The 27,502-nt window shown below is 44.2% G+C and overlaps 1 protein-coding gene across 3 annotated transcripts in view; it reads right to left on the reverse strand.

The window, feature by feature from the left end:
- BFSP1 (beaded filament structural protein 1) overlaps nt 1-27,502 on the reverse strand; it is a 65,337-nt gene that overhangs the window by 25,170 nt on the left and 12,665 nt on the right. Inside the window, exons 1-2 of one of the 3 annotated variants that reach the window (XM_043479069.1) lie at nt 10,095-11,007; nt 4,451-4,511 (exon numbers count right to left, since the gene is read on the reverse strand). In XM_043479069.1, coding sequence (XP_043335004.1) covers nt 4,451-4,511; nt 10,095-10,468 — 435 coding nt within the window. In that variant the 5' untranslated portion in view covers nt 10,469-11,007. Of the gene's footprint in view, nt 1-4,450; nt 4,512-9,973; nt 10,053-10,094; nt 11,008-27,502 lie in introns of those variants that run through there. The other 2 variants (XM_043479071.1, XM_043479070.1) reach the window with 2 other exon arrangements.

A 27,502-nucleotide genomic window follows, 5' to 3' on the forward strand; every position in this document is an offset into this window, starting at 1 on the left:
AAACTCCCTCACCTCTTGCTCTTTTCCAAACACGTTTAAGATTCACGACTCACACGGAAAAGCACACGTGGCAGCTTTAGGTATTTCTTTACCTTGTTTTCAAGTGAAAGCCTTCAGCTAGAACCTACAGCATTTTAAGATTCTGGGAATTTTTTTTTAAAAAAGAGAGAAATCTCGAAGTCTACACCTTACCGTTTATATATGTAAACAATGAGTCCTAGAGGTTAGCCAAACCCAACTATTTAAACATCATCAGGTCAGTTCTAGTAACTTCTAATGGAGCATAGCCTATACAAATACTGAAACCCTATACTGTACACCTAAAACTAACATAATATTAAAAATCAACTATTACTTCATTAAAAAATTAAAAATAAAAAAACAAAACAATTAAATGCTAATGGAAGACCCTGCCCCTGTCCATACCTACCAAGGGTGAACGGGGGGGGGGGGGGGGGGGGGCGCTCTGAGTCATTTAGATTCAGTGAGGGTGAGCTCCTGCCCTGACAGAGAGGTGATATCCCACCTCTTTTTTTAGGTAAAAAAACCAAAATCCTCAAGGCTGTTCCAAGGTTCTGAGAGCTGGTTGCAGGGACCTCTCCATTTACTGCATTTGCATCCTGTGTTTATGATTTCTGACACATCCAAAATCTACTATTTGCCCTGTATTCTTTTCCAGTTGATTCATGTTTATTGACATGTATTTTTTAAAAAATCTTTTAAATTTCTCAAATTTTTTAACGTTTTAAAGAAATTTTTTATGTCACCCGCTATAGAGAAAAGGTAGTCACAAAAATAAATTCACAGCAATTCCAAAGCTATCCCTCCACACACTCCCACTCCATCAGGGTTACACAGCCGCATCTGGAGAGAACTAAGCTGGTGTCCATTGCATCAGGTGACCTGTAGTAACAACTGTAGCAGGCAGGCCACATCTACGATTGTGTCATTGAAACTTCACCAGCCACACAGACAAACACCTGCTCTTGAGGTGGGAACCGGCATTGTTCCCATTTTCCAGATGGAGAAACTGAGGTGCCGAGAGAGGAAGCCACTCGCAGTGGAGTGAGGGGTCCAAGTAGCAGGTCACCCTCCTGCTCTGGACGGCACAGCTCTCACGGGGAGCACGGTCTCCCCTGCACCCGGGAACAGCCATGCCAAAGCCTGTGTGGCCCCCGCCCACCTGACTGCCTGGTCCCATCCTCCCAGAGAACCTTCATAACATCCCCACTGGACTCAGATCCCAACCGTCCACACGCTACATCACAGAATGAAGCGGGGGAAAGGGTGGAATGCCTTTCCCTTATTTTCCATTTTCTGTTTCTTATTTGTCTACTGGGAATATGCACTGCTTTTGTAATAGCAGAAAAATCGAAGGTTTGAGCTTGTTTTTAAGTCGAGTCACTTGCCACCAAAGGTTAAAAGGACTAAGTTATTTCTCCTGCTTCTTTGAGGAAGGCCCAGGATGACAATGTGCAGGGCAGGAGACAACCTCAGTGCCATGTCCAGAGGGAGCCCTACCTGTGGTAAGGACAGACAATCATAAAGCAGAGTGAGCCGTTCGGGGTGCGGAGAGGCGGGGAAAGGGCTGAAAAGTGCCTAAAGCTGAAGGTGGTCAGCTTCCTCTGTTCCCAGAGGCCTTGGTCTGTGGACACGACAGCAGCCCCACCTGGGAGACTGAAATTTCCGCCAAAAACAATGGGGATGAGCCACGGGTGTCAGTCGAACTGCTGAGTGAAGTCAAAGGTTAATAAGGCCCGAATCAACTCAGACTTCCAACCGAGCTCAGCACACGGCCAGTCACTGAGCTGTGTGCACAGGACTCCTCTGCAGGACACCCTCCCCGCCAACTCTGGGCTCACGTCTGGGTGCCCACCTGCCCAGTTGTCCTGAGACTGTCCAGTTTCTATCAATCGAACTGTGTGATTACTAACAGTATTTCCTTCACTCAGTGTCCTGACTTGGACAACATGTCAGACATTCACACATGGACAGACACAGAAGAATCACACAGTGGGTGATAGCCACAAAGCAAAACTCAGTGTCCCGAGTGTAGTTCTGACCCTCCCAACAACTGGCAGAATAGTCCTGGACAACAGAGATCGGACAAAGTCAGGGGACTAGTGACCAACACCCTGAGCAAACCCTGACAGTCTGAAGTCCCTGCCTGGAGTTCCATGTGGAGAAGAATCTTTTTTTAATTTATTTTATTGAAGTGCAGTTGATTTACAATGTTTTGTTAATTTCTGCTACATAGCAAAGTGACTCAGTTATACACACATAAATATGTTCTTTTCATATTCTTTTCCATTATGGTTTATCCCAGGATATTGAATATAGTTCCCTGAGCTCTACAGCAGGACCTGTTAATTTCTGCTGCATAGCAAAGTGACTCAGTTATGCATACATAAATGTGTTCTTTTTCATATTCTTTTCCATTATGGTTTATCCCAGGATGTTGAATATAGTTCCCTGAGCTCTACAGCAGGACCTTATTGCTTATCCATTCTCTATACAATAGTTTGTATCTGCTAATCCCAACCTCCCACTCCGTCCCACCACTACCCTCTTTCTCCCTGACAACCACAAGTCTCTATATTTGGGAGTGTGTTTCTATTGTATAGATAGGTTCATTTGTGTCATGGTTTAGATTCCACATATAGTGATATCATATGATATTTGTCTTTCTCTTTCTGACTTACGTGAATAGTATGGTAATCTCTAGGTCCATCCATGCTGCTGCAAATGGCATTATTTAATTATTTTTTATGACTGAGTAATATTCCATGGTATATATGTGTGAAAGTGAAAGTTGTTCAGTAATGTCCAACTCTTAGGGATCCCATGGACTATACAGTCTATGGAATTCTCCAGGCCAGAATACTGGAGTGGGTAGCCTTTCCCTTCTCCAGGGGATCTTCCCAACCCAGGGATCAAACCCAGGTCTCTTGCATTGCAGGCAGATTGTTTTCCAGCTGGGCCACCAGAGAAGCATCTTCTTTATTCATCTTCTTTATTCATTCATCTGTTGATGGCTATTTAGGTTGTTTCCAAGTCTTGGCTACTGTGAACAGTGCTGCTATGTAGATAGGGGTGCATGTATCTTTTCAAATTATGGTTTTCTCTGGATTATGGTTTTGCCCAGGAGTGAGATTGCTGGTTCATATGGCAACTATTTGGAGAAGGCTCTTAAGGCCACATCTGGGTGCAGCAGGGAAGGGTGACAGATTTTATCAGTAATGAGGTTATGGGTGGGGAAGAGGAGAAGGTGAAAAGCAGCCAGGTACCCTGAATAAGCAGCCCTTCAACTCATCAGTCCCCGTAGGTCCTTCCTTTTGACATTTGAGCTCCAAAATGATCAGAAAAGAACCATGCTCAGAGCTATTGGCCACAGATAACCTCTGCGGTCCAGGATTACTCTGCTATCTGGTAGTCAAGTTGTCCTGGCTACAACAGAAAGATCCAGTCAGTTAGGAAATGCTGGAGGATCCAGAAAAGGAAACTGTCCCGGCAGAGAACAGTTCCCCTTAACCTCTGGTACCTCCCTCGCAGAGATGGTTCATACTTCAAGAATGAGGAGTTTGAGGGGAAAAGGAGATTTCGTCCTCTGTTCTCGTGAGACTTTCCCAGGAAGGAGTCTTCTCAAGACTCTTAGCCAACAGGATACGGTAGCACTGATACAAGTAACCACTGCCTGGAGCAAGTCCTCTCCCAAGTTTGGTGCAAACCACAGCCAGCCTCTGTGATACTGACATGTCCTGATGGCCGAGCAAAGCAATGAGCTTCATTTTCTGGAGATCTCTCACAAGCTCATGTAGGTTGTGGGATAGGAGTGCGTGGGGGTGTGTGCACTCACTCACAAAGATTTCATTGAAGTTATGAAGCCATGAAGGAGGGCAGCAGACAGACACAGAGAACAGACTTGTTGTTGCCAAGTCATTGGGGGAGGGGAGGGATGGATTGGGAGGCTGGGATTCGCAGATGCAAATTATTATATGTAGGAAGGATAAAAAACAAGGTCCTACTGTACAGCTCATAAAACCATCAGTTCAGTTCAGTCGCTCAGTCATGTCTGACTCTTTGCGACCCCATGGACTGTAGCACGCCAGGCCTCCCTGTCCATCACCAACTCCCGGAGTTTACCCAAACTCATGTCCATTGAGTCGGTGATGCCATCCAACCATCTCATCCTCATCCATAAAACCATAATGGGAAAAAAGATGAAAAAGAATGTACATATATGTATAACTGAGTCACTTTGCTGTACAGTAGAAATTAACATTGTAAATCAGCAGTACTTCAATAAAACTTTTTTAAAAAGGAGAGTGACCTCAAAAGACATGGAGAAGTCTCAAAAGAACACAAAGAGGAGGCGTGTGGAACAATCATTCAGCCGCTTATCTCAATCTCGCCATGAATCTACTCAAACCCCATGTCGGGCTCTGCTCACCTTGTTGAGTCGTTCCAGCATCTCCTTCAGCAGTAGTTGACACTCACACTCATTTTCATACCTGCAGACGAGATACAGAAGGCAGAGTGGGGCATTCAGTCAGCCTGAGTCTTGCGCCCTCTCTTTACAGGAAGCAGGAGCTGATGCTGTCTTTCGGAGCCCACTCACCCTTTCCCAACCTTCTCCATGGTATACATAGGGGGTGCCATACATGGAGACCCAGCCTCAAGCCCCCAGCACCCCCACCTAGCCACCCAAGGATGCAGGAATCAGACCTAAGCACAGCTGTTACCCCAGGATCGCACCTGGGGGCTGCCCTAAGGTTCTGCCTCAACACCACTGCCCTGACCTTGCCTGGCTATCCTATACTATTTTTTTTTTTTTTTTTTTTTAGAATCAACTCAAGTATTTATTAATAGGAAACTGGTCAAACAAATAGTGGTACATCTGCACAATGGAATACTACATCACGATAAAAAAGAATGAGGTAAATCTGTATGAATCAACATGGAAAGATCTCTAGGATATATTGTAAAGTGAAAAAAAAATGGTGTAGAACAGTATCTATTGTATAATACTTTCTGTAACATATCCTATACTATTGTATTCATCCACCTGAGACAGCTTTTCTGGATTGTGTCCTTTGATCCCTATAAAACCCTGGAAGAAAGCAGTTGTTATTACCCCTGTGTGGAAGATGGGGAAACTGAAGTTGAGAAACTGGCCCGAGGCCCCTATAGATGCTCTTGGTGCTTCACCCACAGCATCTGTCAGAATCGTTCTGCACACCCAGGGCCTCCCCTGGGCTGGGGGGCAGGGCAGGCCGGACAGGTCAAAGAGTCAGTCCTCCTGGGAGCAGCCTGCAAGCTCCGACAGGGCGAGCGGGGACACACACACCCCCGGCTCCCTCCCTCCCAGCTGGGACCACAGAAGTGTGCTCTCCAGCCCACAGGGAGGTGCCAGTGGCCACAAAGGTAACTTGCCAGATGAGGCACCGCTTGGTCTTTCCCTGCCTCCCTCACTTCCCCACTCCCCAACTGGTGCTCCCTGACACTATCCCCCAAATAAACCACTTTCTCAGGCTCAGCTACTGGAGGACTTCACACACAGAGGGGTGAGTCAGGATTCAGATGTGAGTCTGCCACATCTACCACGCTGCCTGGGCAGAGCTGAGACACCACCAAAGTTATAAGCATGCACAAGATTAAGAAAGTAACTGGTGCTAGGAGCAGGTGTATTTTTCCTCCTAGTCAGCTTCTTCCCTGGAGTCCTAAAAAAAAAAAAAAAATGCTAACGATCAAGGAAGCAGAGAAACACCAGAAATCATTCTGGTCAGAACAAGGTTCCCTCTAGGGGGAATTTCATCCCCTGAAGAAAAAGAGAAAGCCCCTTCCCCAATGACCCCCACCTCACTCCCTGTAAACTGTTGCCAATATCCATCCTAATAGGACATAGGAAGTCATGTTTGGAAGCTTTCCATGTTTGGAAGCCACAGCGCTGCCTAAAATAAAGACTACATTTCCCAGCCTTCCTTGCAGCTCAGTGTGGCCATGTGACTCAGTCCTGACCAATGGGAAGCAAGCATGCCTATGGCCTCTTGAGGATATCTCTGGTAAGAGATGGTATAGGTATGTCCTTCAACATCCCTTCCTCCACCTTGTCCCTTGAAACACCAATGCTTTCTTCTTGAAGGTCGCACACAGCCTTGTGGGCCTTGATTACCATAGGGCGCCATACTAAACTGCTAGCCCAGGGGAGGGTGGGAAAAAAAATAAAAATAAAAAAAATAAACTGCTAGCCCAGACCTTACACAAGAAAGAAACAATCTTCCACTTTGGATAAGCCAGTGTTAACTTGGAATTTATTTGTAGTTGAAACTAATCATACTTAGCACTTAGACCAACCTACAAAGCCTGGCTTTCTGTGTCCCTGCACACCCATGCCACAGGTTCAAGTTAGGACTTTACACTGATGGGTGCTGGGAAACTGCAGCTCAGAATCAAAAGTCCTGACCTCAGGGAAGAACACTGTTCTCAGTGTCCCCATCTCCAGAGCCATCCAAGCAGCTTAGCTGTAACCAGTAAGCAAAATATGTATGCATAAGTTTTACTTTTCACACCAGGATGTCACATTTAGCAGTCTGTTTTCTGTGTGGCGCTAATGGAGCCAGAAATGATTTTTTAAAAATAGTTAATTAGCTTTAAAAATAAAACTGCTAATAAAATTTAATTTTCTTATTGCTTTTTCCTGCTAGAAACATCCAAGAATTTCTATACCTTAAAAACATACTTAGGGGTTTCCCTGGTGGTCCAGTGATTAAGACTCCACACTTCCAGTGCAGGGGGCCCGCGTTTGATCCCTTGTGGGGGAACTAAGATCCCACATGCTGCACACAGCCAAATACTTTAAAAAAAATAATTTAAAGACTTTTTTAAACATATTTAATAAACAAAATATTAACCTAGTTTCATGCTGTAGACAAGTCTAGGTATTATATTAAAAACAGGTGATCTCATTATAAAGAATTCATAATATATTCATATATTCATAGAAGTGAATATAGAAGTGAATTCATAAGGTGGAAAAAAACACTTTGGCTTCAATCATCTGACTGACAGAATTATTTTTAGCTTTCAGCAATTTGGATAATTGACTCATCATTGTATTTTGTATGCATCATTGTATTTATCGTATTTTGGTAGTTTTGTTTTTATTTTTATTTAGTTTTTATTTTATTTAGCCTTTCTTTGATGTGCTAAAGACCTGATTTTGAAATTATACAACTATCCAGGTAAAGAATATGCCTAACAAGGTTGCATATACCTTTCTGTTTCTATATTAATTTCACCTATTTCTGGCTAGTCATCACCACACCTCTGGAATTAAACCAAACTCAGTGTGTGTCCCCAGTGTATTACAGATGCATATAATTTTTACAATGATTTTCTAATCTCACTACCCAATTTTAAATATCAAAACTTCTCTAAGGGGGCAGTGGTAGGGAATAAACTAATGAGAATTATCAAATAAATCAGAGAGCCTAAGAGGCCGGCTCCATGATGGACACACAACTCAGAATCAAGTAAAATCAGGAAAACTCAACACAGCCACCCTCCATTGAGGGCTCCCAGGAGTCATGCTTGCCCAGCCAAATTACAACCGACTGTGACTCAAGGACTGTGGCCCAGGTAAAGGCCATCTGGGGATCTGGGGTATCCAGATGACCCATGGAGCTGCCTTGTGTCCCAACATTCACCTCCATTACTTTATGTAACATGAGCTTTATATGAGTGAAGGCCTCACTCCACAGGCGTCCAAGGAAGGTTTCTCTCCAAGACACAGCGTTCTGGAAAGGGTGTGGGCCTCCAGGCGAAAAACCCAAGTTCAAGTCCTGCCACCCACAGGCCCTCTGCAAGACTCAGTTTTCCCTTGAAGAGCTATAGGGATTTTCAGGTGCATTCTTCCAGGATCAAAACCAGAAACAGGGACTTTCCTGGCAGTCCAATGGTTAAGACTCTACACTTCCACTGCAGGGGCCACAGGTTCAATCCCTGGTTAGGAAACTAAGCTCCTGCATGCCACACAGCACAGCTAAAAAGAAAGAAAACCAGAAACAGCAGGACTGATGGAATGAATGCTTATAATCAGATAAACAGGCTCGATATACAATGCTGAATAACCTGTTCACGTCCGGGGCTGAGAATATGGAATACAAACACAGAGCACATTTGAAGAAAACTCTCTAGCTACCCTAGACCAGAGATCCTCAAACCTGGCTGTTAACTGAAATTACAAGTGGAGCTCATTAAATATGGAAATCCTGGGCTCCACTTGAGGTCCAGGGTCAGGTCTACCTCTGAATTTTTTTCATTAATTTATATAATTTTTAAACAGATAAATCTCTTACATTGTCAGAGAATTTTTTAAATGACATCAGAAGATGTTAAGTTAAAATTCTCCCTCTACCTCGTGTTCCTCCTCCCTTATCCTCATAGGTAAGCAGTGTTGTTAGGTTTCTGTGTGTGTGCTTGTGTCCTTTTGCAAGCAAAAAATCTCTATGCCTCCCCCTATCTTTTTAAAATAGATAATAATAACACACTTTTTTTTTTTTACAATTGCAGAGAATTCCATTGCATGAATGAAACACAATTTCATAACCAGACTCCTATTAACAGGCATTCAGGTTGGTCCCAGGTCTTAGTTATTGAGATCATGCCACAGGGAATATCCTTGTGGACATGTCCTTTGACACCTGCTCGAGTATCAGAGGGGACTGCCCAGTGGTGCTAGTGGTAAAGAACCCACCTGTCAAATGCAGGAAACATAAGAAATGCGGGCTCGATCCCTGGGTCAGGAAGATTTCCCAGAGAAGGAAATGGCAACCCACTCCAGTATTCTTGCCTGGAGAATCCCATGGACAGAGGAGCCTGGAGGGCTACATAGGGTCAGACTACACTGAAGTGATTTAACACACACACACACAGAGTATCTGAGGATAAATTCCCTGAAGCACCCAGCTGAGTCAAAGTGCACACTCATTTATAACCTGGAAAGATGTTGACAAATTGCTGAGCATCTTTTTTTTTTGAACAGCTTTTAGGGTGATTTTAAAGCATTATTCATTCTATCAAAAGGGAGCACATTGCCCAGGACCAGGACTTCTGAAACTTCAATGTTTAACTTAAACACTGAATCACCTGGGGGTTCTGTTAAAGTGCAGTCAGATCCAGGAGCTCTGGGGGTGGGCCCAAGAGTCTCCTTTTTTTTTTTTTTTTTAAGAGTCTCCTTTTTTAACAAGCTCCTGGGTGATAGGAAACTGCTGGTCCATGGATAGCACTTTGAGTAGCCAGACCCTAGAGGACACAGGTTGAAACAATGTCCAGGTGTCAGCTGTGATACAGTGAAGACAGTTAGATTTTGCATGTTCAAGACCTGAATTCCAATCCTGGTGCAACAGTCACCAGCTGAGTGACCTTTCCCCTAAATCAATACATTGTCTGAACCCCAGTCTCCTCATCTGTGAAATGGGTGCAGTACACTCTTTAACAGGATGAGCCTGTGGGCATTAATAAACATCCATCACGGGGTGGCAAAGAGTTGGCCTCGACTTAGCAACTGAACAACAATCTCAAAAACACTATGCAAAGCCGAAGGAGCCAGACATATAGAAGAATATGTCTAGAAGATTCCATTTTTTATGAAATTCTAGAACAGGCCATAGTAGTCTATAGTGACAGAAATCAGAACCCTGGGTGCCTCGTTTGAGGGGGCTGGGGAGGGGGAACCAAAGACTGGGAAAGGGCAGAAGGGAACTTTTTTGGGTAGAGGAAATATCTTGTTTTAGTAGTTAAATGGGTACCTATGTTTCTCAAACTCATTACACTATGCTCTTGGATGTGTGCATTTTATTGCATGTAATTAAATCTAGATATTAAGATAGGTTAAAAAAGTAAATTACACCATTTCATTTGAACTGTGACACGGCATCAAAATGGAAGCTAGTCCTAGCTCAGGGAAACGCACCACGTGCGTGCCTCCGCAGAGATGAAGTCATCGGTCGCCCAGGGATCAGAGACGGCCCTCCCAGCCCAGTGGCCGCGCGCTCCCGGCCCGCGCCGCCTTTCACCCTGGAGGCGCCGCTTACTTGCTCCGGAACTCGTCGAGCGCGCGCTGCGCCTCTGCGCCCTGGCGCTCCAGCCGGGTGCGCTCGGCGGCCAGGTCTCGGGCGCGCTGGCGGTTGCCCTCGACGTGGCGGGCCAGGGCATCCTCCGGGCCGGCCAGCTCGTCCAGGCGCTGGAAGGCGTCCAGCTGCCTCCGGAGGACGGCATGGCGCTGCTCGAGCGCCCGGGCCCGCTGGACGTGAGCGGCCACGCGCTCGCCGAGCCCCTGCAGCGCCGCCAGGTTCGGCGCGGCCGCCCGGGCCTCCGCCAGGCGGTCCGGCTCTGCGGCGCGCGGCGCCTCCTCGGCGCGCTCGTACTGCTCCTTGCGGGTCTGGAAGACGTAGCTGCGCCTGAACATGGCTCCTCTGCGGGCGGGCGCACGGCCGGCTCCCCGAGGCACCTCGCCGAGCCAGCAGTCCGCTAAATAAACATCGGAGGCCCCGGGTGCGCAGCTGGGACGTTCCAGAGCGTGTCAGCTGTCTCTCCACGCGGCGCCCAGCCTCGGGGAGAACAAAAGAGCCGCGGGCCCCGCTTTTGTGCGCTGGCTTAGCGGCCCATACAGCTCTGGGGGTTGGAAGGTCACCCAGCGCCATGAGGGTTTTGTTCCTGGATTGTTGAGCCCGTTGCTTTTGAGTAAATGGAGTGTCAGGAGGATAAAAGAAGCATGCCTTTCTTCTGACTTGTTTCCACTGTGGAATTGCGAAGGAAGCCCAAGGGGGCTTGTTAACCTTGGTCTAGCTGGAGAGCCCAAGGACCCCAGGCTTTGTCTCTTCTCTCTCTTTCGGTCAAGCTTTCAATTCTAGAGCTTTTTAACAATACCTTTTTCTTTTCTGATTACTTAAGCATCTATTTTTCGTAATTACACTATGGCATTAAAGACCCCTCTTTATATTAGTGGTTCTTAACCTTGGATGCAATATCAAATGGCACTTCTCAATAAATTGTGAGGTGTGTTGCAAGTTCTTACTGATTCTTGTACGTGTTTGTAAGGACTCTCTTCTTTGCACAGTAACTCAGAAAATCTTGCACAGTTGTTGTTACTATTAATATTATCCTGAGGCTCATGGATTCTGAGAGCCTTTCTGGAGTAGGAGATGCAAGCCAAGCTCCATCAGGACATTGACATAATAGATTCTTCCAACCAAAGAAAAACTTCTTACAGCCTAAAGATTTGATAAATTGGCCAACTCTAAATTAGATATATAAAGGAATTTGTGTCACTATGTTTCATTTTAATTTATATTCTGGAAATAATAAAGCTAGGCTTTGACAAATTTAAAAGTGAATTGTGGGTGTTGAAAGAAATGAATAGCATTTGATGAGACTGTTCCTAGATAGAAATATTTTGTCCTATCTCCAATTTTAAAAATCATTATCAAAAGCCTGTTTTCATAAAAAGATTAGCAGTACCATAAAATTAACAACTCTGTTGATTGCACATAGTATACTACAAATTAAAGTCATAGTTAACAAAGATGAAGAAAATTACACAGATCTTTGTTGGGTTTCTCGGAATTTATTTTTTCTCCAAAAAGACTAAGACATGGATTCAGTCTGGGATATATCTATGTAAGGACCAAAGTTGTGCTGGTAGTGTAGTTATTCTAATTTCTTGTGTTAAGTCATTTAAAAATAGATTTTCTGATCAAATCAAGGAGAACCAAGCTTATTAATATTTTATATAGTATGGCACACATATACTTGCTGATGCCATAGCAAATTGGTTTCAAGCTTCCTAGAGAGTGAAACCAACGTAGAACAAGAATGATTTATTAAAAAAATCATTCCTTCCCTTTGACATCATGTGTCAGTCAGGTATTTCAACAAAACACAATGACCCCCCAAACTAAGTAGCAGATGAAAAGTCATTTTTTGTCCAATATTTAGTTTGCAGGTCAGCTGCAGGACTTTTGTGCAAGCTTCAGGTCTTCTGATCCACCCAGGCAGCTGTGCTCCCAATGGAACTGCTCTTCCTGGAACTCACAGTGACAGAAGGACAGGAACGAGTCCATCCAGACCACTCCAAGCCTTTGTTGGCTTTGGGTCCACTAACATCCTTTTAGTGAAACCAAAGCACAGGGGGACTTTCCTGATGGTCTAGTGGCCAAGCTCTGTACTCCCAATGCAGGGGGCCCAGGTTTGACCCCTGGTCAGATTGAAGGCAGGAGAAGAAAGGGATGACAGCGGATGAGATGGTTGGATGGCATCACCAACTCGATGGACATGAGTTTGAGCAAGCTCCAGGAGTTGGTGATGGACAGGGAATCCTGGCGTGCTACAGTCCATGGGGTTGCAAAGAGTCAGACACGACTGATCGGCTGAACTGAGCTGAACAGGAAACTAGATCCCGTGTGCCACTGTTGTAGCCACACGTTCCAGGAAACTAACTCAGAAGGACAATGCAGACAGTAGAGTGCAATTTATTACACTGGCGGACCCAAGGCAGAGTCTCCTCTTAGAAAGGACCCCCACCAGTTTTTGTGAAAACCTTATATACCCTAAGTGTACCGTGCACAAACCTACCTCCCCAAATTCCCTGACAATCAAAGTTAACCCGTGATTCATATGCCTTAAGCCCAAGTAGTTAACAGTGGACAATTATCAGCAGGCCTGTGGTCATACCCCAATAAGCATAATAGAATGTATGATTCTATTTGGTTACACAGATAATTAGGGGATTCTTTTAGCAATGGAGAGCTCTGGGGCTCTCCCTTCTGGGGGCCTGGTTTTCCAGTTGGTATGTCGTTTCCATAGATACTGGGCATATAGCTCAAAGTCCATAGTCCGGCCCAAGATGGAGTCCTGCTTTCAAGATAGAGCCGGTTCTGTTTCCTCCTTCACCACAACTAAGGGTTCGCATGCTGCAAGTAAGACCCGGCGCAAGTCAAATAAACAAATAAAAATAAATGAAAGGTTTTCCTGGTGGCTCAGTGTTAAAGAATCTGCCTGTCAAGGCAGTGGACACCGGTTTGATCCCTGGCCTGGGAAGATCCCACATGTATCAGAGCATCCAAGCCCATGTCCCATGACTACTGAGCCTGTGCTCTAGAGACCGGAAGCCACAGCTACTGAGCCCACATGCCCTAGAGCGCTTGCTCCACAACAATGAGAAGCCATCAAAGAAGAGCAGCCCCTGCTCATCACAACTAGAGAAAGCCCTCTCAGCAACAAAGACCCAGCACAGCCAAAAATCAATAAATAAATGAATATTAGACAAAGCAAAGTACCCAGCCACAGTCAAGAGCCAAGGAAGAGACATGGCCCACCCAAGACCACGTCAAGGGTGTGGTGTGTAACTCTATCACAGTGGAATGAAACGTTGGGACCAGCCACCCAGTCTGTCACCCATGGAGAGCCCTTTGGGAAAAATACAAACTTCCAGAAACATAAAACAGAAAAAATATTATTTCTGTTTAACCCAGTGGAACAAACACTTAGAAAATATCTACTCACAAAGCATCATCTGGAAGAGTTAAATATTGGACAAGGTCAAGTCCTTACCCTTAAGGGGCAGGAGACAAATTCCAACTTAACAAATGAAGATACAAGGAAATCTGGGATAAGGTCAAAAACAGAGACGGTAACAAAGCGCTGTGGTTGCATCAGGGCAGCAGCAGTGAGTGGTGGGTGGGCGGGTAGGCAACTTAGAATTCCAGATGAAATAGCATAAATGAGGTGTGCACCCTGAGTTCCCTGAACTTGTAGCTAAACCGTGGCAGGTGTGGCAAGAGGAGTCCCACAAAGAAAAGTTCAAAGGCTCCGCATGAGTGACCATGGAACATGGGCCTTACCTCCATTCCTTTCACCAAGCCCCACCAAAAATGGCAGCAAGGAATCTTTTGAGATTAAAATTTCACAAAAATAAGGAAGAAAAGATGACAGTGGACAAGTTCCGTCAACAGATTTTCAGAAGGCTAACCAGGGACAGATTCCTGGAGACTGATGTGGTGCTGTGGAGAAAGTTGAAACCCAACTGTCTCGGGGGATGGGAGAAGAAAGCTGGTTTGCACAAGAGGATCTCAGAAAATCTTAGGAATTAAATGTAGCAGATACAGGAGAAGATGGAGGTGAAGCGTAGTGTTGGCCAGTCCAAGCTTGTGCTCCTTGCCACATGACAGGTCAATAACTGGAGAGATGAGTTGTCAGGGCAAGGAACAGAGACTTTATTTGGAAAGCCAGCAGACTGAGAAGATGGTGGACTTGTGTCCCAAAGAACCATCTTCTTTGAGTTGGAATTCAGGCCTCTTTTATACTAAGAAGGGAGTGGGGGTGGCTGGTTGTTGCAGACTTCTTGGTGCAGGAACCCTTTGTTCTAGCAGCTGTCCAGGTACGTCTGGTCACAATGTTCCTATAAACCTCCAATAAGACAAGTGTTATTCTCTATTCTGCAACTTTTTATCTCTATACAAATGGAAAAGGGTTACCCCTTTAAAGGTCAGAGCTCTGAAAAAGTGCTGTCAAGTATATTCATAGGCAGCATGCTTTGACAGAAGGTGCAGACCCCGGAAAAGTTAGCACAGGCAACAGGGCACAATGGTTAGAGCTAGAGGAACAGACCCAAGGAGTCAGGTTTGTTCATCTCTGTCACAGTAGAGCTGAAACACAAGAGGGTTGCCTGAGAGTCTGCACAGGAGCAGTTAGAATTTCAGATCTCCTCCTCTGTCCTGCACACAGGCACCCAACCAATCTTCATCATGACAGGAGACCTGAAAGTTATTCCAGGTAAAATTGAACAAGAGATGTCTTGAGTTCAAGGTGGCTGGGCATAGCCAAAGGCAGGACGGTGGCCAGATGAAACAGCTGTGGGTGGTAGGAGCTCAGCCAGCAAACCCATCTGGCCCCAGTATGGGCACTGGTAAATGGGAATAGTCACTTACAGGACGAGAGTCACCATGCATCCCAGTTCACCTGAGACCATCCACGTTTACCCCCTTTATCACAGTGTGAGTATAGGTGGCTCCCTCTTTCACTCCCAAGAGTATTGTAGTTTGTCTGAGAAGGACACAGCATCTCATCCCAGCCTCGAGTGCATCAGTTTCAGTTCAGCCGCTCAGTTGTGTCCAACTCTTTACAACCCCATGGACTGCAGCACGCCAGTCTTCCCTGTCCATCACCAACTCCCGGAGCCTATTCAAACTCATGTCCATCACATCGGTGATGCCATCCAACTATCTCATCCTCTGTCGTCCCCCCTCCTCCTGCCTTCAATCTTTCCCAGCATCAGGGTCTTTTCCAATGTGTCGGTTCTTCGCATCAGGCAGCCAAGGTATTGGAGCTTCAGCTTCAGCATCAGTCCTTCCAATGCCTAAAGCTAATCATATAAAAACATCCAGACAAACCCCAAATAAGAATCGTCATTAATAAAAATAGACAGGAACAATATTTTTTAAAATGTTAATATCATAAAAGATGAAGAGAGACATGGAAAAGTTCCAGGTTAAAGGAGATGTGACATCCAAATGCAGTAGTGACCCTAGACTGGATCCTGTACGAGGAGAGAAGATGCTGTAGGATCACCTCTAGATCCACTGGCAAAACTGGAAGATGGACAATAGACTAGAGCTGAACCAATACTGAATTTACTGAAGTTTATGACTACTCCACAGTCAAGTAAAATAATGTCTGTATTCTTAGAAAATATCCTCTGAACTATTTGGGGGTAAAATGCATGATGTGTGCAACTTACCTCAAATGATGGTTTAAAAATTACTTGTATAAATGTACACATAAATATTGACACATATAGACAGACTTCCATGGAAGTCCAATATCTGAGACTCAGAGCTCCCAATGGAGAGGTCCCGGGTTCCATCCTTGGTCCAGGAACTAGATCCCATATCCTGCAACTAAGAGTTCACATGCCACAACTAAAACTCACACACACCACAGCTAAGACCCAGCACAGCCTAATTAATTAATCAAATGTATGAAAAGAGAAAGGAAGTGGGGCATGATAGTAACAATAGTAATCTGATAACTATTAGTAATAGTAATAATAGAACTAATTAGTTACTATTCTTAATAGTAACTAATACTAATAATATTAACAATGAATCTGGATAAAAGGTATATGGGTGGTGTTTGTACTATTCTTGCAATTTTTCTTAGACAGGTTGAGATGATTTTCAAAACCGTTTGTGAAAACTGTGATCACCTTATACATGAAGCACTTTGCAATGTAGACATCTTTAAAAGATTCCTTTGCTTCACTCTATAGCTGTGTAGCTACGAAAAAACCAAAGAGAGGGAGGGGGACAGAGACATAGTTTAGTCAACTGTGCAAGAACAATAGGAGAAAATGGTCTGTAACCATTGACCAGTTTTAATCATGTGGAATATGTGATGACATCAGTGAAATGTTTATAACAAACATGAACGGGAGCAGATAAAACAAAAAGCCATGCGTGGTGATTTCGGTCGTATAAAATATATATATAATTAGAAATTAATCTACCAGGCTTTATGTTCATCACACCTTTTTATTGCCATTTTAACTTGCTTCAATACATGATATTAAAAAAAATTTTGATTAACATGTTTATCCACTGAACAAGTACAAAAACTAGGCAGAGATGGTTTGTCTTTTAGTCAGTTTCATACTCTATAGAGTTTTAAACCTTCCCGTTCAGTTAAGATACATTCTGAGTTTGCTCTGGACTTTTTATAAACATAAAGGGTATAAAAAGTTTATAAACTTTTTATAAACATATCAACTGCTGTCTGATAGTTGTGTGGCCTTGAATGATTCCATTAACCCATTTTCTGAATTGATGGATCTGAGTTAAGGTGTCTCTATGAGCTTCCTGCTTGTTATGGGCTGACTTGTGTCATCTAAAATTCATATGTTGAAGTCCTCACCCTCTGGTTCCTCAGAATGTGACTGTATTTTGGAGACAGGGCCTTTGAAGAGGTAACTCGGGGGAAATGAGGTCACGTGGGTGGGCCCTGATGAAATATGACCTGTGTCCTGATAAGAAGAGATTAGGACACAAACAGGAAAAGTGAAAGTCGCTCAGTCGTGTCTGACTCTGTGACCCCATGAACTATACAGTCCATGGAATTCTCCAGGCCAGAATACTGGAGTGGGCAGCCATCCCCTTCTCCAGGGCATCTTCCCAAGCCAGGGATTGAACCCAGGTCTCCCACATTGCAGGCAGATTCTGTACCAGCTGAGCCACCTGGGAAGCCCAGACAGGAACAGAGGGGGAACACCTTGTGAAGACACAAGGCAAAAAACAGCCATCTACAAGCCAAGGAAAGAGGCCTCAGAAGAAACCACCCTGCTGACACCTTGATCCCAGACTTCTAACCTGCAGAACTGTGAGAAAATGAATTTCTATTGTTGGAGTCCATTCAACAAAATGAATGGACTTTGTTATGGCAGCCCTGACAGTCTAAGAGGCTGCGGGAGCATTCTGATTTTGTATGGTCTCCTTTGATAGTCTATCCTTTCCCAGGACATACAGATGTGTGCCACAAGAGGGCCACGCTGCCCTGAGAGTGGACACCTGCCTCCTGGCCCCTAGGGCAATTGCTAATTGCAGTCAGCAGTGGGTGGGGGTGGGGGGAGGCTGGGTGCACAGATGCACAGCTCGAAGCCTTGCCACCAAACTGGAACAACAGGTCCTGCAGGAGAGGCTTTTACTGAGTAAAGTGGCCGACAATCCCAGAGTGAAAGGGCAAACCTCTGACTCCCAGGCCCTGCTCCCTAGACTGGCCTCCCTATCAGCTGTAGAGCAAGCTTGACTGCCATATAAGTGATGTGTCACCATGAAGGGTGACAACGGAGGGAGAAAGACACTCAAAAGCAAGGCTTTCTCTCCAACAGCACACACACTGTGGATGCTACAGGCTTTCCGGAAAGTGAAGCCACAGGTTCTCTCACTGTCAAAGCCAGGAGCACTAAGCATCTACCTGCTTTCCTTCGGGTTCAGTACAGACACTGAAGCAAATATCCAGTGTGCGGACAGGTGTATTCCTTGTGCTTTTGGACTGATGGGACCAAAAAAGTATGACAACTAGATTCAGTGCATGAACTTGAATGGGATTCTAGACCAGAAAAAACAAAAATGCTACCATGAAAACATTACTGTGATGCTTGATGGAATTCAAGTATGGGAAAATGGATTAGATAGTAATATTATGTGTTAAAATGCCTAATTTTGACAATCATTCAATGGCATATGAGAAAAGGACCTTGTTCTCAGTAAATACATGCTGGTTTAAGGAATAATTAGGCACAATATCTAACTTACTGGCAGTGTTTCAGAAAACAAATAATATATACATGTATATACGATACAGGAGGGCATGGCAACCCACTCCAGTATTCTTGTCTGGAGAATCCTCATGGACGGAGGAGCCTGGCCACCATGAGGTCACAAACAGTCGGATGTGACTAAGCGACTAAGCACAATATATGATACAAGCATATAAATCAATACATAGAATAGTAAAACAAATGGAGAAAAATGTAAATAATTGGTGGATTTAGGTAAAGGGTATAGTAGGAGTACCCTGTACGATTCCTGCAACTTTTCTATAAGTTTGAAATCATAAAAAAAAAAAGAGAGAGAGAGAAAGCTGCCCTCCAAAGTCCCAAACACCTCTGGAAAATGTGTGCTGAGAGTAGATGCTTCATAATGATAGCAAGAAAATGCAAAAATGCTCCTCTGATTCACCAGGTGGTATCATGGTTTGATTCACTGGGATTTCACGGTAGGAGTTTAACACATGAATGACGAAGGGGTTTTGAAATATACCTAAGCTCACCTTCCCTGAGCACCAGACGATGGGGCACAACCATGGAACGTGGTTGAGACTTTGTCATACCTACTTATGCGTCATCACTCTGGTTATGCGTGAGAAGTGGCTGTGTCCTTGACCCCAGGGATGCAGCAATGACTCCTTGTCCCAACAGGCAGCATTCTCAGGACCAAGTTTGGAGATGTCTCTTTCACAGTTATAATTTCTTGTGGATTTCAATCCACCCATGCTGTTCATATTTTTGCTCTGTACTTCTCTTCAAGATATCATTAAATGGACCTACTGCCACATTCAAGTTGGGTCAGGGTACATCTGAACCACCCTCTTCTCTTCTAGGAATAGATTGTCCAGTGGTTTGATGTATCATCAAGCCACAGTTGGCCAAATGGCATGCTCACTTTGCCCTAAAAGGAAGCTGTTCCAGACCCTGATTCGCACCACTTAGGAAATGGATCCCAAGGAATTAGACACAAACATCCATGAAGGCATTTCTATTAGGAATACAGTCACAGATTTAAGCCTACATCTGGTGTACCCATTGTTTCTATGGGTCCATACTGCTTTCTTACAGATAACAAGAGGAATTGATTGAGCTATTTCACAAGAGAAGATGTTTTTATCTTCCAAAGTGTACCAACTTACCTTTGATCTGAAATTGGGAGGGATGTTATTTCAAGTTATTTCTATATCTTTATTTATTACTCTTGTAAACTTTTAATTTTTTGGCCGCACCCACGGCCTGTGGGACGTTTAGTTCCCCCAACCAGGGGTGGAACCCATACCCCCTCCAGTGGCCTCACAGTGTCTTAACCACTGGACCACTAGGGAAGTCCCAGCAATGTTCTTTTTAAATATATGATTCATTTTCTCCATTTCTCCTGTTGATTGTGGTCTCCAGGATGAATGTAGTTTCAATCAAAATCCAGTGCTTTAGTCATTGGTTATACTGGAGACAAAGTGGGCTCCTTATCACTTTGAAGGTTGTTAGTCCTCCAAATTGGGGAACAGTTCCCCTAAGGAGAACTTTAACTACCTCAGAGTTTCTTTGTCCAGGTGAAATATGCTTTCATCCATCTTACAAAAGTGTCCACAAACACTAAGAAGCATCTGAAGCTTTCCGCAGCCCCTCTGCCTGCCAGTCCTCAGTGGGGCAGGTTCCTCTCTAGGACTGAGTTCCCGGGGGTTGAGGGGGTGTCTAGAGCAGGCTTTGGATTATTTTTTAGCACAAATCACGCAATTCTGAGTGACTCGCTGGAAGGTCCTTTGCAGATTAGGGCCCATTATATACTTTGGAATCCTTGGTAAGGTGGCATCTCTCCTGTCATGGGTTTTATTATGAAAGTGCCTCCAGAGAGTATCCAAGCCTCAGGGATCAAAACGATTCCTTCTGCACTGTCTTCCCAGCCTGGCGAGGTGTGATCAAGAATGAATCCCTTTCTTCAAGCCCTCCCTTGTCCTTTTCTGACTACACTGGCTGGGATTTTGACAGACAGAGCTGAGGAAGACGTGACCCTCTCACGGCGTGATGACTGCCTTCTTTGCAGCACAATCAGCTAACTGCTTGCCTTTTATTGTATGACTTTCACCTCTTTGGTGTCCTGGGAGGGGCATTACAGCCACTTGTGAGGGCTTATGGGCTGCCTCTGACAGTGATAGGATTTCAGCAGTGTGATTTGTGTCCTTAGTATTTGAAGTAAGGAAGCCCCTCTCTTTCCAGATTGTCCCATGTACATATACTGCAAAGAATGCAGAGCGAGGGTCCATATATATGTTCACCCACTTTCCTTCAGCAGCAGAGACTGTTCTTGTTAGAGTAATGATATCTGCCTTCTGGGCTGAGCTCCCCGGGGCCAGGTTTCCCCTCAACACTCCTCTCTGGGGTATTTCTGCGTACCCAGCGCATCACCTGCCTGGTCCGCGAAGCTGCTCCCACCAGTGAACACCTCCAAATCTGGCTCAGCCCAGAGTTGGTCCATTAAGTCCGGTCTGCTAGAGGACACCAGCTCCGTGTTGTGTGGGCAGTGACGCCCTGGGGGTTGTGTAGCTCCCATCGGGAGCAACGTGGCTGAATTCAGGGCTGAAGAGACCTGCCGTCTTACACTGGGATTGTCTAAAGTGAACGGCTTGGTACTTTCCCATTCTCCCGGAGGTCAGCCAATAGCCCCCTTTTCATTTCAGTAAGCAAAGGACATAGTGAGTGACTGTACATAGTGAGGGGCTGCCTCAGGGTAAATTTCTCAGCTTCCTGAAGTCTGTCACAAGTAGCAACTACAGCTTGAAGGCAAAGGGACCACCCCTTACCAGTATGATCTAGCTGCTCTGAGAAGTAGGTGACAGGCTGAGGGATGTTTGCCAGAACCTGAACTAACACCAAAGACTTATGCCTTGTCTTTCACAGACACATAACTTGAAAATTTTCTTCAGATGTGGTAGTCCAAAAGCGTGGGCTGAGATTAACTTTGTTTTTATTGTTTCAAAGGCTCTCTTGTACTCTTCAGCCCCAGTAAGGGATTTAAGATCGTATCCTCTATGTGAATGGGAAAATGTTATACATTGGAAGATCAGAGTCTTAAGAATGGGCTATTGGGTGTATTCCAGTCTACAGGCAATATTCTTTCACCAAAAGTGCAGAGCCCACAAGACTAAGCCCAAACAGTAGAGCACAAAGCTTAGAGCTGAAGGAATTGATCCAATATGGAGTCAGGTCTGTTCTTCTCTTTTACAATAGGTTTGGCCCAAATCCAGAGACAGATTGCAACCATGTGACTTGTTGGTTCATTTGGATGAAGCTCTGAGTGATGTGGGTGTTCCTGCTGCTCCACCCTCTGCTTCCTGCTCCCGGTTGATTTCGGCTGACTCCCACCGCTTCATTAATTTCAAACTTGTGTTATCTGGCTTTCCTTCTCACCCTGTAGATACCATCCTTTCTTCAGTTGTCTACATCCCTTGGTTTGGATACCAATATGTTCCTTTGCATCTCTTACACCTCAGCTCATGTGTATTAATTCATGAACATGGATGTCAAGACAGGTCTTCACACCTGAGCCCCCATAACTGAGCCGAAATACCTTCTGGCTAAGGCTCCACCTCTCTCTCCGCCATCCTGGCAACCAGCAGCTCTTTGAGGGCGGAGCCAATGGTATCAATGCTGTTCATTCTCCAAAGGCCATCACCGCCAGAGGATTGGCCCAGAGACCCACCTTCCACGCTTCTCCAGGCTGCTCTAAACCTAAAGGGTTGGGCCTCCGGGGTTGCATCGCCTGTCTTCCATGTCCTGATTTCCTGTGCAGTTTGGCAAACAAGGAGTCACCAGCGGGAGGTCAGGGAGACCCCTTTCCTACCTCCCTCTTCTCCAAGCATGACCCCCACCTGTTCCTGCCAGTTCCTGGGCCCCTCACCACGCTTAGTGGATTGACCCCTTAACCCTGCCCAGAACTCTAGAAGTTGTCCCTTGATTAAATCCTCTCTAACTAGACTGTTTGTGCCATTATTTCCTGCTAGATAGAGACGAACCCTGATGGGTATCTCATTCATCACCTAGTAAAGCTTCTGATTCAAAGTAGGTATCTGATAAAAATCAATTAAAGAGCAAATGAATCTTAGATAGAAACTGGACATGAAAGACACATTTTTTTAATGTTGGGAGGTTCATGTTGAAACCTTAAAATGGGAAAGTTGAGTATTGCTGGGAATTCAATGCTGAAGCATGAAGCTCTGACCAACAGCTGGACCTGAGGCCTGGCCCTTTCACCCCACATCTGCTGATGGAGCTGTTTCAAAGTCAGATTTAGTAGTGGCTCTCCCCTGTGATGGTTCTGTTCAAACTTTCATCTTTAGAAGAATACACAAGGACAAACAAAAATACATTCATTGTGGAAGAAAACAGTGCACCAGTCAGCAGAATGACTGCAGTTACAAGACACACTCAAAGGAAAAATTAATTCCTTGGAAAAGAGCTTTCTATTTTAAGAGGATGAAAAAAAGAAGAGACAACCTCAAGTGATACATAATGAAGACACTTCCCAGGCTCCTTCAAGGCTGTGGCTTTTCAGATGTAAACCTGAAACAAAACCCATCACCAAGGGTGGCATCCAGGCCACATTCCGGTTGCTTATTTTGTTCTGCGGTCAGTCTCTGCTGAACACGGCAGTTTAAACTCCAGCCACAGAGCTGCCGGCTGCCCTGGTCTCTAACATGCCTTGGACTGTCCTCGATGACCCTAACTTGGGTTGCAGTCCTCCCAGGGCACATTGTTTTTTTCCAGGCAACCTGAGTTTAGGGGTAACACACACACAGTGGACCTGAAGATGCCACTTTGCCAGGAAGTCGAGGGACCTCTAAGACCAATTCCAGGGCACCTCAGAGCTAACAAGCCAGTGGTCCCAAGTGTGCATTTGAGGCTGCCTCTTAAGAGCTCATAAGACTCAACTGTTAGGTTTTCAGGAATTTGAGGAGCTGGGGGACACCTCATTAGTAGCTTGAAATTAGCCAGATGGGAATGTTTACACCACAGTGTGGAACCCTATACCAAGGTCACAGGTGTAAAGCCTTGTACTAAGGCCATAGATATGGAGCCCTGTACCAAGGTCAACTCTGAACTGACTGAGCCCCATAGCAACTGTTGCCATGAGTCCCTCCCCATCTAAATCAGTCAGCTCCCTGATCCCATCTTAGGTAAAAATACCCACCTTATTACCCATCTATAGCATCTTAACCAGTCACCTAATGCCACCCTTCCAGCAGGAATTTTGTCTTGAGGCTGTAAAAATTGGTTACCAACCCATGAAAGTCGTTGGCTCTCCCTTGAGCTAGCCCACTGTACTGACAGCATCTCTCGCTCTAATAAACTCTATTCTGAAATACTCTGTGTCTGGAAATTCTTTTCCAACCCACTCACAGACCATGATGCCCAGGAACTGACAAACACCATAAAGGCACTCAGGGCACACGCCCCTTGAAAATCAGGTGTTCAACATTTACTCCATCACATTACCTGTGAAATAATACAGACCCAGCTCTCCAGTGGCAGAAATTCATGGAGAGAAATTTTTAATGTCCTTTCTTCAGGCTCTGCCAACTCAAAGAAGAGAATCAGTCTTCCCAAGCATGTAAAGTGGTAGCCTAACTTGAAATGCTCAGTTTAAAAAACAATTAGACTAGAGTATATAGCCTGAGAAAATGGCTTGTTTTCATGTCAAGTTGGCTCAAGAAGTTTCTGAAAATTAATTTACAATAAATTGCCTTATAGAGTTAAAACAGCTTCCAAAATGTTATGGGGCCATTTAAAAAACTGGGGGAGTCAGCCAGTAAATTAAAGTGTAGCTCTATATAGGAAGAAAAAGATTTATCTCAAAAATAATGCAGGCCCAGCTGGAGGAATCAGTCTCTATTTTAGTGGAATGGTAGATAGCGATCCTTAGCTAATCTCAGGATTTTTTTTTCCCCTGAAATAATGGCTGACCATTGGCTCTGTTGTTTTTGGCCAGATTTTCTACCCAAACAAGAATTTTGCAGCTGCAATGACCTAACTTGGGAAACAATTTGATAACATTTTCTAGAAAACACACAACATTTGTTTTACTCTTTCTGAAGACCAACAGAGGGACTGAGAAGACAGCATAGTATTTTGCCTTGAAACAAAGAAAAACGTTAATAAGATCAGTGGCTGGAAGAATATTTCAGTTCAAATAAAGGTCATCCGAAGCCTTTGAAAAACGTTGTCTTTCAAACCAATAATGAACACGTCTCACACAACAAGCTAACATCCTGGGTCCATTCAGTTGGTTATTAGGGCATAAATGGAAACCCTTATCATATGATAAATTGTAAGCTCAGTAGCTAGCTTCGACAAAAACAGCAGGTATGGTGATTAGCTGAAAAAACAGACTTATGTTTTAGAAAAACCAGGAGAAAAGTTATTGTTGTGGTTGGGAGGAAAAAAAACAAGCAGCTTGCCGTGACTCAGATTTCAGTTGGATGGTTAGAGAGGGTAAAAACAAAAATTGTATCAGCTCATCTATCAGCAAAATGCCCTCCCAAAGCTGACTGAATACTCACGTGCTTCCTCCCTAAGCTGGAGATGATATTAGCTCCCAAAAGATGTTGTTAGGGTTAAGTGATGTGCTCACAATTGTTGTTACTGTTTATTGGCTAAGTCATGCCCAACTCTTTGCAACCCACATGGACTGCAGCCCGCCAGGCTTCTCTGTTGATGGGATTCCCCAGGCAAGAATACGGGAGTGAGTTGCCATTTCCTCCTCCAGGAGATCTTCCTGACCCAGGGATCGAACCTGCATCTCCTGTGTTGCAGGTAGATTCTTTACCACTGACCCACTAGGGAAGCCCTTTTGTGCTTACAATGCTAAGTTCTTAATAAATATTAGCCATTATCTTTTGCATGTAGCCGACTTACTTTAAGCATTTGTCTTGGCTTGGAGTCCCCCAAAAGCAGACCCTGCGGCAAGGATTCAAATAGAAGTATCATTGGCATTCTGCGTCCGTGGGCTCCACCAACCGCAAATTAAAAATATTTGGGGGAAAAATTGGAAGGAATTCCCTGGTGCTCCAAGTGGTTAAGATTTCATGTTTTCACTATTGCTGGGGGCCAGCTCAATCCCTGGTTGGGGAACTAAGATCCTGCAAGCCTTGCAGCATATATCATGAAAAATTATATATATTTATATAGAAAAATTTTACATACATATGAAAAAAATTCCAGAAAGTTCCGAAGAGCAAATCTTGAATTTGTCCATGTTCAGGCAACTACTTACACAGCATTTATATTGCATTTACCACTATTTACATAGCATTCTATTAGCTATTAGAAGTAATCTGGGGATGATAGAGAATGTAAGCGAGAATGTGCATAGCTTGTATGCAAATACGACACCATTTTATAGAGACTTGAGTGTTTGGGGAAGGGGGTCCTGGAACTGACCCCCGTGTATATTGAGGGGTAACTGTAGTGTATTGGGGAGAGGGTCCTGAGGCACCAGTAGATGCTTCTGAAGAAGGGAGATAGAGAAGGCAGCAAGTTACGGGGATGTTCCCACAATGACCACAGTGGACAACTGGAGCTGACTGCGACTGTGTTCTCCAGGAGACTGAGCAGGACCCCCAAAAAGATACCCCACCGAGGGGTGAGGGGGCTGGGTTCTTACCCACCAACTCCCTATCTCTGGTTAAAGGCTGCTCCCGAGGGCAGCCTTCAGGTTTAGAGGAACAAGTTCAGGGACATGGCGGCGGGGAGGGGCCCTGGCAGAGCTTTTAGAATCCGCATCCTTGTTTTCTGATCATTAAAGGAGCTGAAGTTCCTCTACATATTCAGTGGGTCGACTCTATAGTGATAATAATGCAACAAAACAACTGTGTTCATTCTCTGCTGGTTTTAATGGAGATACTAAGATAGGAAATAAATTATGTAACTTAAAAACAGATATAAGTTTCCATCAAGTCAAAGTAGCATCAAGAATAATATGTGGAGTTTAAACTCCAGTTCTGCCTCGAATCGCTTAACATTTCCTCAATACCTATCACCTGAAACTAGAAAGTGTGGCTAATATTTTTTCACATTGCTGTGGAATAGCTAAGTTTTCATGAAAAAGGAAAAAAAAAAAAAATCCCTCTTTTCCCCCCAAATCACCAAGCTTTAACAGTTGCAATAACATGCTTCCCCAGTAACTGAAACCACTCAAGTTTTTAGGAAAAATAACATATTAAGTTCCCAGGACTTCCCTGGTGGTCTAGTGGTTAAGACTTTGCCTTCCAATGCATGGGGTGAGGGTTCGATCCCTGTTCAGAGAGTTAGGATCCCACATGCCTTGGGGAGCCAAAACCAAAACATAAAACAGGAGTAATTTTGTAACAAATTCAATAAAGACTTTAAAAATGGTCCACATCAAAAAATCTTAAAAAAAACAACCAAAACTTTCCCATGCATCCAGGAAAAGGTTCAGACACTAGAGTGATTAACACTTATGAACTCCATTCCTAAATTGAGAAATTTATGTTACATAATCTGATCATTTGTGTCTTTTTCATGTGAAAAGAGGAAAGTGGCTGACATTTCCAAAATAAATAACTGCCTCAGAGAAAAAGATTGAATGATTTGGCCACATAAAATATACTCTTTTGTGCTACAAAAAAACCAAAAAACACCCAAACAAAAAACCTAAGAGCAACAACCCCAAAACAATGTTAGAGGCTAATCAAAAACAGGGGGAAAGTTTGCATAGTAGATAAATGACAAAGTATTATGTAAAGATTACAAATCAACCGAAAAGGACAAACAGCTAATAGAAAAGTAGATGAAGATCAAAAGCATTGAGAGTTTTTTCTGTTACAGAGTCTGACCATTTGTGATATTTTCAAATGAAAAGGAAAATCATATATAATGGCCTAGGTTTCTAATGCAAATAAGTAGAGTTTGATATGGAATGTTAAAGTATAAGGAAGAAGGTGCATGGTCAAAAATATGAAAAGATGTTCAAGCTCATTATTCATCAAATATTGCAAATTTAAAATGAGAAAGTGGCACCTCCCAACAAATTGGTGAAGGTTAGAAATATCATCGAGACCTACCTAACACTGAAGTGGGGCCAGAGATCCAGACATCCTTATACTGTTC

This window comes from Cervus canadensis, chromosome 10 (genome assembly GCF_019320065.1).
Source record: "Cervus canadensis isolate Bull #8, Minnesota chromosome 10, ASM1932006v1, whole genome shotgun sequence".
Lineage (NCBI taxonomy): Eukaryota > Metazoa > Chordata > Mammalia > Artiodactyla > Cervidae > Cervus > Cervus canadensis.